This window comes from Rosa rugosa, chromosome 2, assembly GCF_958449725.1.
Source record: "Rosa rugosa chromosome 2, drRosRugo1.1, whole genome shotgun sequence".
NCBI lineage: Eukaryota > Viridiplantae > Streptophyta > Magnoliopsida > Rosales > Rosaceae > Rosa > Rosa rugosa.
Window position 1 is genome coordinate 38663737 of NC_084821.1, and position 10867 is coordinate 38674603.

Consider the following 10867-nt stretch of genomic DNA (forward strand, 5'->3'; position numbering starts at 1 on the left):
TGTACAACAATATAGTTGATGATGATGAGAACCACTACATGCGAGAAGGGAACGAAGGGATATGGGTTGATAAATGATTACTATCAAAGTTATCTGTTTAACTTCGATATGTTTTTATAGTATAGGCATTAATTTTGATGCACTTTTGACATGTATTGATCTGTTTTTGATGAATACTTATAATGCTTAATGGTTGAATTCCCATTTACTTATCGCATCACTTAAATGTTATGAACTTCGATTGTATTTGGTTTTATGTTTTGTAGGCTATCGCAGCATTTAAATATTATAAATGAAAAGAGCTGATTGTATATGGTTTTGTGCTTCCAGATAATGGCACCTTCTACGCGAAGACCTTCATCTCAAGCAGTAGCAATGACCAAAAGAATGAGGGAAATTCAGCTGAGAGGGACAAGGTCTAGCAATACCAAGCGATCCAATGGAGCAACATCAAGGGGAACTTCAGTACAAGCTGCATCAAAGTTGTCATTGAAACGACAAAAGAGATTGAAGGGTAAAAGAGCTATGAAAAGGGAAGGACTGAAGTTGCTTAAACGAGGGTGTGTGACAATGTCTCGTATAGTGAGACGAAAAATAATTGGAAAGAGGATGACAGTTCAGTTCAACCAGAAAGGACAACCCATAGAGAAAGCTGGTAAAGAAATGCAGTCATATATTGGGGTGTTAGCTCGCAAGAAGGTTCCAATCTCGATACCTACATGGAAGGATGTTTTAGTGGAACAAAAAAATAAAATCTAGGAAGGCATAAAGGTATGAGAACTGCACTTTTTTTTTTTTTTTTTTTTGTGGTTCTATTGGTATCTATTATGTGTTAACTATATGCTTATTTGTAATCAATTTTTGGTTTCATTGTTTGTGTTTATTGATTCATTAATGTCTATGTACAATGGTATAGATATTGACTTAATCAATTTATGTAGTCTGCAACTATGGATGAAGCTGAACTTGATCGTGCAACCATGTGGATCAAAGCACGTCAAGATAAGAATGGAGGATTTAAAGATCCTTTAGTAGAGGAGAAGGCCAAAGAAATTGTAAGTTTCTATTTGGTTTGTGAAAAGGCATTGCAAATGTAATGTTTACCACATCAGTACCTGCTTATATCTAAACCTCATCATTTATATTTTGTAGGCTGATTTGAAGAAAAAAGAGGCTGAGGGAGAGTTAAGCACTTCTGGTTCAGATGATGTGTTAACTTTAGCATTAGGAAATCCTGAGCATACTAGAATAATTAGAGGTGTAGGGGCAAATGTGAGGCAAGCTGCATACTTTAACCTCCCAAAACGCCGAAAGCAAAGTGTTGAACAGAGTCTTAGGTTAAGTGTTCAGAAAATAATGGAACAAGAAAGGGAGAAGATACTGTGATTTGTCGTCTCTCTCGTCTTCAAATGTGACTTTTACTTGGTTTTTTTGCTTTGAAGTTGTCACTGGATGCTGACTGTAATAAACTCTGAAGAAGACACAGTCTACTTCATGGACCCATTAAAGAGGAGACTAATTACGGGAGAGTGGAAGAACATTGTTGACAAGTAAGTGAATGTTTTTTTAGTAATTCTTGTAATTTAAACTGATGTTTGTAGTTGTGTATTAACAAAAATTTTCTGTTAATATTAAGCGGCATCAAAATATATAATGCACAAGTCAAAAGGCAAGGCAGAAAAGCAACTACCTGGAAAAACTGTGCGGTACAATTTATGAAACAGTTTTTATAATTTTAGTTCTAAGAAGTTGACTATTCTAGATTTTTTTTTGCATAGTTGGTATTTAATATAATATTTTTAGGGTATTCCGGAGCAAAAGACCGACAAGGATTGTGGATATTTTATAATGAGATACATGAAGGAAATAGTGGAGGATAAAAACTTGGACTTTTTCAGCAAGGTAAGCAAAACTAGTTGAGGTTGCTTGGATTATGGTTATTGAAACATGGGTTACTGTGATTTTGCACAATTGAGTTCTATAGATTCTTTTTAGGAATTATGGGTTACTGTGATTATAGACTCTTTTGCACAATTGAAATATGGGTTACTGTGATTTTGCACAATTGAGTTCTATAGATTCTTTTTAGGAATTATGGGTTACTGTGATTACTGTGAAATATGGGTTACTGTGATTATAGACTCTTTTGCACAATTGAAATATGGGTTACTGTGATTTTGCACAATTGAGTTCTATATATATATATATATATATATATATATATATATATATATATATATATATATATATATATATATATGTTGCATAGATTCATTGTTGTTGCACAATTGAGTTCTATAGATTCTTTTTAGGAATTATGTCAACTACTAAGTACAAACCATTTTGTTTCAGTGGGAGAGAAGAAGTAAAGCAGCATATTTCCAGGAGGATATTGATGTGGTCAGAAATGAGTGGGCAAAGTTTATGGTTAAAACATATATGTAAGATTTGTGTTGGTACTTCTTGGAGACCTAGTTCAAAGTTTGTGGTTATGTTTTGGTTGGACAGGATCAGTAGCTAGTACTTTGAATTGATATGTAAGAAATACTTTAACAATTGGGTACTCTATTTCTAGTTTCGGTGTGTTTTGGCAATGTATGACAATGATGTGCTATAGTAAATGACATTTGAACCAATTTGTGTTTCATATTTGCCTATTTCCAGAATCAGTACCCGTAGTGCTTATTCAATTCAAACAACATATATAAGGCTATTAATTATGGTAGTACAGTATCATCAGACAACACATAAATTTACACACATAATACCTATTGTCTGAGGAACATTCACACAACAGTTTTACTAAAGGACACATTGTGTGCAATTCCTTGCAACGACATGACCACACTATCACTGATGTCTGAGGTTCATTCAACACAACAGATGCTTCCGGCACATTGTTATCTCATATGCATTCAGACAACACTTACATCTCGCAAACTGTTATCTTAAATAAATTTCAGACAACAGGGGAAAAAAGTATCTGTAGTCTGAGGTTCATTTCAGACAACAGATTCTTCCGGCACATTGTTATCTCATACGCATTCAGACAACACTTACATCTCGCAAACTGTTATCTTAAATAAATTTCAGACAACAGGGGAAAAAAGTATCTGTAGTCTGAGGTTCATTTCAGACAACAGATTCTTCCGGCACATTGTTATCTCATACGCATTTAGACAACACATGCATCTCGAAAACTGTTATCTTAAATAAATTTCAGACAATAGGAGAAAAAAGTATCTGTAGTCTGAGGTTCATTTCAGACAACAGATTCTTCCGGCACATTGTTATCTCATACGCATTCAGACAACACTTACATCTCTCAAACTGTTATCTTAAATATATTTCAGACAACAGGGAAAAAAGTATCTGTAGTCTGAGGTTCATTTCACTCAACACCAAAATAACAAGCTGTTGTCTAAGTTAACACGCATTAGATTTTGGGTAAATTCAGACAACAAATTTTGGCTTATATGTGTTGTGTGACTGAGCAACAGACAACTGTTATCGACAATTGTCTGAACGAGGTCAATCAGACATCAGGCTACTAGACAACAGCAGGTTTTTCATTCAGACAACAGTCGTTCGACAGTTGTCTGATTAACTTTGTGGTATAGTGCTCTGATACCCGATGGGGTCAAGCGAGGACTTGAGCCTCTGATACCCGGAAGGGTAGAATGAGGACTTGAACCTCTGGTACCCGGAAGGGTTGGTGGTGCATGTCAGCCACGTGGGGCAGAGTGGGTTGTGCAATAAATTCCTGTCCCATCAACTGACGGTTTCGAGGCGTAGGGAGATGCATGGGACACGTGTAGTGATCCTGTGGTTGAAGGCCTTTCGTCTTCAACGGCTGTGATGCTTTGGAGATTGAATTTAAGAGAGAAACTGACTGTTTCCCTTCACTTTCGCGAAAACTCTCTCAGAAAACCCTAAAGATTTGCAGCAAGGAAAAGGAAGAGCTAAGGGAGAAGTAGTCTGCATACTTGCGGAGTGATCGATCGATCACCTGTTGAAGAAAAGGTTAGATCTCTCTCGCCTTGTTTGTATGATTTTGTTTGTTCTGTCGTTTCTGTTTCTGCCATGGATGCTTTCTGTTGTGCGTTTTGGTTTTCTGTGCGTTGTTTGCGTGTGTGAAAAAAACAGGAATAATGCTAGTGTAGGTTGCCTATTGGTAGTATCTGGAGAAAAATGGGCTTTTCCTAGGGTTTTTTTGTTGATTTTTTATTTCTGGGTTTGTTCGATTATCTGGGTTCTGAAAGTGGGGAGTGACCCGCACTTTCACTAAGTTCTAGATCTACGACTTAGCCAGCTAACCCTTGTGTTTCTGATTCCAGATAGCGAATTTTGAGGCCCAGGTTGACATAGTTCTAGGATGGAATCAGAAACCAAGGTTGGGGATGCGGGATCGTCGTATCAATCTTCTGCGAGACAAGCGGAAGCGGATATTGACCGGTACCTGGCTCGACATACCCGTGTGGAATTAGCGGAGAATACCGGATCCTCGACTGGGGTATTGTCGGAGAGTAGCGAGGGTACCGACGGAAGTGAGAGCGAGGATGGCTCTGCAGAGGCACAAGTAGTCACGGTGGCTATTCCCGAGGACATACCTAAATCTAGGTATACGCTGGTGGATGGGACTGTGTGTGACGAGCCTGGTAGAAGTATGACCATGAAGGAGATTAATACGATGAGGTCGAAGTGGGGAATACCGATCGAGGTAGACCTTAGGCCTCTGAAAGATGGGGAGATGGCTGCGAACCCACCTCCGGGGTAGGTGGCATTGCATGAGAACCAGTTCCACCAAGGCCTATCGTTACCGCTGCCCCGGTGCCTATAGTATCTCCTGCGGATGCTGAACCTGTCACCGGGGCAGTTGACCCCGAATGCCTGGCGACAAATTTTGAGTATGATGGCCATGTGGGACTTGTGCCAGCAAGGGTGGCCCACCATCAACGAATTCCGAGCCGTGTACCGGGTCTTATACTCGAGGAAACAGTCTTGTCAAGGGACCGTGACGTTTGCCTCCCAGGACTACGAGCCCCTTGTCACCGATATGCCCACCTCTCAGAGCAAGAGGGGGAGGAATAAGGTGTTTCTTGCTGGAGGACATTGGCAGATTAGGAATAAGAAATGGAACCTAACGGGTATGTTTCAGGCCATCGGGGACCAGTCTTACTCACTGTCCGAGGTCGAGAGAAAACGGATAGCCCGGGTATACGCTGTATGGGGTGAAGAAGAAAGAAGCTCCTATAGGTTCATCCGGTACTCCGTACTAAGTAGGCTAGGTGTTAATGTCTAAAAGTCCGGCGGTAGCTGAACCTTTGTTAACGCTGATCCGGTGGGCGGATCGATACTTGTGATGTTCTCAAAGCCTCCGCTACCTGTCAAGTAAAATACAAAGGGCGTCAGAGGGAGACCACGTTGGGTGGTCTTCAACTCTCCGATGCCTAAGTTAGTCAATGTATTTATGTTGACAAAGTAACAGTAGGTAAGTATTGAATGCGTAATTAATGAGGAGAGAACCTTTTATAGGTGAGGAGGAGGCTGACCTCCTCCTTGTTTTCGATGTGGGACTGATGTGCTTCAGTTCCCAGTTCCAGAAGCTTCTGATGCTATCTTGGCGCGGCGCGTCGGAGGCTATCTGGCGGTGCCCTGACGCTGAGGTTGTAGCCCGCCTGGCGGTGTGTCTGCATGTCATTCCTTTGGTTGGAATTGGTACCTTTGGCGGTACAATGAGCGTGGCCCATTATAGCTAATTATGCTTGCAAATGTACATGTATGTACAAGTCCCCCAAGTCCCCAGTCAAGGAGGGCAATCTTGGTTGGGGAGTTGCTCGGCGGTTTGAAGCGTTTTGTTCCCCTAGACTTGCAAGAGCATAATTAACGTCAGTGCGTTGTCAACCATGGATTTTGTGAGCAAACGCTTTATACCCTTTCGGGTGGGCCCCTGCTAGGCCCCCCAGGAAGTCCCCCACTCCCCAGCTAAGATAGACCTCCGGATAGTCGGCAAATTGTTTGTTGAGGGGGAGCTGCACGGAGCAGAGGGTGTTGGGTAGCGAACCCAATCTTAGTACCCGAGTGACGGGGGTCAACGTGCCTGATCAGGGCCGTCGTAGACTGTTGATAAGTCCCCGTGTCCCGTAGGGACCGTCTGACCGTAACGCCGCGTGGCGGTCATTGTCAGAGTGAGGCGTGGCCTCGGGATCCGCCGCTGGCGAATATCCCCCACTGACTGCAGCATCGTCAAGTAGACGTGCCTGACGGTACTTAATTGAGCGATACTGCGCTGAACAAAGCACGCGACTTGCAAGATGAAAAGGGGGTCCGCCAGATGTGTGTGGCGGAAGACGCCCCGCTTGCAGGATGGCAAGGGAGAAGTTCTGCTGGCGGGGTTTCGCTCAGCGGAGACGTCGTCTCTTGGAAGATGACAAGGGAGAAGTTCCGCTGGCGAGGTTTCGCTCAGCGGAGACTTCGTCTCTTGGAAGAAGACAAGGGAGAAGTTCCGCTGGCGGGGTTTCGCTCAGCGGAGACTTCGTCTCTTGGAAGATGACAAGGGAGAAGTTCCGCTGGCGGGGTTTCGCTCAGAGGAGACGTCGTCTCTTGGAAGATGACAAGGGAGAAGTTCCGCTGGCGGGGTTTCGCTCAGCGGAGACTTCGTCTCTTGGAAGAAGACAAGGGAGAAGTTCCGCTGGCGGGGTTTCGCTCAGCGGAGACTTCGTCTCTTGGAAGAAGACAAGGGAGAAGTTCCGCTGGCGGGGTTTCGCTCAGCGGAGACTTCGTCTCTTGAAAGATGACAAGGGAGAAGTTCCGCTGGCGGGGTTTCGCTCAGCGGAGACTTCGTCTCTTGGAAGAAGACAAGGGAGAAGTTCCGCTGGCGGGGTTTCGCTCAGCGGAGACTTCGTCTCTTGGAAGAAAATGGAGAAGTTCCGCTGGCGGGGTTTCGCTCAGCGGAGACTTCGGACGGTTGGGGAAGTCATCCCCAGCGGTTACTTCCACCAGACGCTTCGTCTGGTGGTGGTTGACACGTGTCCAACCCGTAGAGGGTTAGCGTGAGGAGGTTTGTCTCCTAAGCCTGGCTGTCTTCTCGCCATAAATGATAGTAATTATGGATTCCGTAACCGAGGCGACGCCTCGGTTAATCCGGAGAGTAAGTGGAGGTCTGCGACACGTGTACGACTGTTGTGTGATGTCGTTTTTGAGCGGACGGCTGAGAACGCGCTAATGTTGACATAAAAGGGGGGGAAACTCAGCGAGATTTGACACTTTAGTAAAAGCTTCAAACTCAGTCGTCGTCTTCTTGCTCTCTTCGTCCGAGACTGAAGAAGGAGGTTGCCGGAGCTTTGAGATACCGTTCCCGGAGAAACGACGATCTCACCCCCCTAAGATTGCTGCGCACCATCACATCGCAGGTTTCACCACCTAGGTTGGTATCTGGATTCCCTTTTCCCTGTTTCATTGAATCTTGTATTTTCTGGGTTTTGTTGTTTTTGGGTTTTGGAAGGTTTCTGTTCTTTGGCGTGTTCTGAGGTGTGAAGTGAGATTTGGGGGGGGGGGGGTGGTTGGGTTATGGTGGTTGGCAGGGAGTTGACGCTTAGGGATTTGCTAGATGGTCGAATCTGGGTTGAGTGTGCTTGTTCTTATTTTGACGTTTTCTGGGTAAATTGTTCTTGATGTTCTTGGTTATAACTGATGTAAGAATAGGATAGATCTGTGTTTGTGCTAACTGGTGTGGGTTTTAGGGTTTGGGATGGCTAACGTCATAGAGATTTCGAGCAGTGAGGATTCCGGGTCTGACGTGTCGTTCAGCGCGGCGGATAGGGTATTTATTGACTCGTTGCGTCCGTCTGCCCATGCAGGAACCTCACTGCCAGAACCGCTAGAGGTTGAGCCGCTACAGACCATACCTTGGGAAGTAGCTATGGGTCGTGGTCCACGTCCAGAGAGCTCGAGGGCGGGTGAGGCCGCTGCTGCCAAATCTAGGCGCGACGAGCGTTTAGCGAGCAATAGCGCTGCCAGCGGCTCCGCTGGGGAAGAAGAAACATCGGGGGAGAATGCTGAGTCGGCGTGGTTCCTCCAGGATGGCACCGCTGTCGACGAGGCAGGAGGACGGATGAATGCCGCCGCCGTCACTCGAATGAAGAAGACGTTCCGGTTGCCGGGCTCGGTGAAGCTGCGTCCGCCGTCGGTGGATGAGAAAGCGTTGATTCTCCCAGAGGGGCTTGCGGCCGTGCATGAGGCGATATTCCGCCAAGGTGTGACACTCCCGCTGGTGCCCAATCTCCAAATCTTGGTGTGCGAGTTTGGCCTTGCCTTCGGTCAGATTTGCCCCAACATGTGGCGGTTGATGCTGGCGATGAACTCACTGTGGCGGTTGTCCGGGTGCGAGGGGCCTACTATGGCGGAAGTGCTTCACTTCTATGAGCTGGTCTACGTGAAGCGCCAGGGTTGCAGAGGGCAAGTGAACCTGAGTCGCCGCCAGGGAGCGCCCAAGCTGATCGAGAATCTAAGGGATTCAATGTCCTACTAGCGGGGGACCTTCTGCGTCGCCACATAGGGGTGGGAGTATCAGGCTGGGGTGAATGATGAAGGGCCGACATTTAGGATTAAGTCGGAGTTCCAACCTATCCGAGGTTGGTAACCAGTTTCTGCTGAATGTAGCTGGCGGGTGCTTGTATTTTGCAGATGTACTTCTACTAATCGATGTGTTTGTGCAGCGGGATTGCGGTACAACTTAACGCGCGAGGAGGAGTGTCGCGTGGCGCGGATCAGAGGTTGTTGGCGAAACCGCAACTTGCTGGACTTCCGACTTCTGACTGGTTGGGAGTTGCTAGTCGGGCAGAAACTAACTCGCTCCGTTGGTAAGAAATTTCCGCCATACTGCTCTTTTTTGTAATAAGTAGCCCAGACTGACTGGTTTATCGTGTTTTTTTTTTTTCAGAAACTCCGCCAGGTAACAAATCGAGCCGCGACGCTTTCGAAAAAGCAATGGACCGCGCGGAGATTGACAATTTCCTGGAGACAATGTACGCTGAGGGGTTGGTGGCCCAGCAGACTGTAGTGAACCCCGAGACACTGGCGCTGAGCCAGTCCGAGGTTCCGGTGGTGTTGCCGATGCCGCTCCACTCACACCTTGGTGACGACGGCCTGCCTGTCGTTCAGGCGGGGGTCCCCGCAGCAGGCGGCAAAAAGGGGGCCGCAACAGCGGCTGCTCCAAAGGAAAGGGTACCCGCCAACAGGCGTGGTTCCCAGAAAGAAAAGCCGGTGCAGCCGGCAGGGACTGTCACCGACCCAAGGGAGGAACCGCCGCTGAGGGTGACGAGGGCCGCTGGCGGAAACACAAGGGTGCTTGAGAGGAAGTGCCGGCAGATAGACTCCCCCGACGGGGAAGAGGGGGAGGATGTGGAGATTGTCGGGGGCCGGCAATAGAAGAAGGCCCGTCAAGCCCCGCTTAAAGCCACTGTGGTGGAAGGGGAGGCGCCTGCCGCCAGTGACCTGGACTCCTTCGCCGCCTATGCGGAGTTTATGACAGATGGCGAGCGGGAGTTCCTTTTCCATCTATGCGAAAGGCTAGGGTTTGGCGGCCTAGCGGGGATCTCACGCCCGACAGCGATTGACCAATCGCCCTATAGCTCGGCGTTTGGTCAGATATCGGCTGGGCTGCACGACATGTTTGAGGAGGCGAAAGAAGCAGCCTCTGGTCGAAGGGGAGTTGAGGGAGGAGATTCAAAGCCTCCAGAGGGAGCTGGCGGAGGCGAGGGAGAAGCTGGCGGAGACAGAAAGGCGGCTGGCCAAGGCGGAATGTGACTTTGCCGACGCCCGCGGTAAGCTCAACGTGGCCATTGAGCGGGATTTGGAGAGGAATGACCGCGTCTCCAAGTTGGAGGAGGACATCTCCCTGCTGCAGGAGCGGATAGCCGCTAAGGACAAGAAGCTTATTATTGTGCAGCGGGAGTCCGCCGCCAGGGTGACGGAGCTGAAACGGCTGGAAGGCCAGGTTGCCCGCCTGAGGGCTGAAGGGGATACTGTCGCGGCCACCGCTGTTGAAGCATTCAAGCAGTCGGCGGAGTATGCGAAGGCGATGACCGAGTCAGCGAAGGCTGGGGCCCGAGCAAACATAGACATGCTGAAGCGGAAGGGCGCCATTGACTTCGCCAAAGCGTCATAGCCTGATGCGCCGGCGGCCAAGAGTGCCCCGCCGGAGAAAGATATCGTGACTGCCCCAGCGGGGGGCGCCCGCTCAGGCAGTGGGGAAAGCGGCGTACATCCGGCGGAAGGGTCCCCGCAAACCCCCAATCCTACCCCGTCAGAGGTGTCGCGTGCTGGATTCCTGGCGGCGCACATCCGGGCGGACGGCACCATAGAGACCCCAAGTCCTACAGCCCGAGGGTCCGATCAAACGAGTCGAGCGATCGTGCCGCCGCCTACAGAAGCAGAAGACTCCGAGGGCAACCCCTGAAGCCAGCTGGGACCGCAATAGATTCTCCTTTTTTTTTTGTAGCCGCTGAGGCATAATAACTTGTAACAAAGATTTTGAAATGGAATGAAATTTTCGAAGTTGTGTTGGCTATGATGTGTTTGTACTGCTTAGTGCTTTGACTTATATTTTTCTTTTGTCCATCAATGAAACATTAAAGGAATTAAGATTGGTCCAAGTGCACCACGTAGCGGACGAGGTCCGCTGACGATTGCTGGCGTTGCCAGTTGCCCTCAGTGCTAGACTTGGTAACAATGGTTTGAATAATTCCTCATTTCATTGATAGCTGATTGATCAGCGTGTACAAAAGTGGGGTAGTACCCGTTGGGTAGCTTCCCTTAGCTAAGTACTGAACAAAAATTTAGCTAAGTCAAGATGCTCCTGGGTAGC

General features: G+C 47.5%; 1 protein-coding gene across 1 annotated transcript; it reads left to right on the forward strand.

Annotated features, from left to right (window-relative positions):
- Nucleotides 1-1169: 1169 nt before the first annotated feature.
- LOC133734873 (uncharacterized) lies at nt 1170-2649 on the forward strand. Its single transcript, XM_062162491.1, has 4 exons — nt 1170-1550; nt 1637-1706; nt 1804-1902; nt 2353-2649. Exons 1-4 carry the CDS (start codon nt 1453-1455, stop codon nt 2443-2445), a joined length of 360 nt encoding a protein of 119 aa, XP_062018475.1. The 5' UTR covers nt 1170-1452; the 3' UTR covers nt 2446-2649.
- Nucleotides 2650-10867: the final 8218 nt, after the last annotated feature.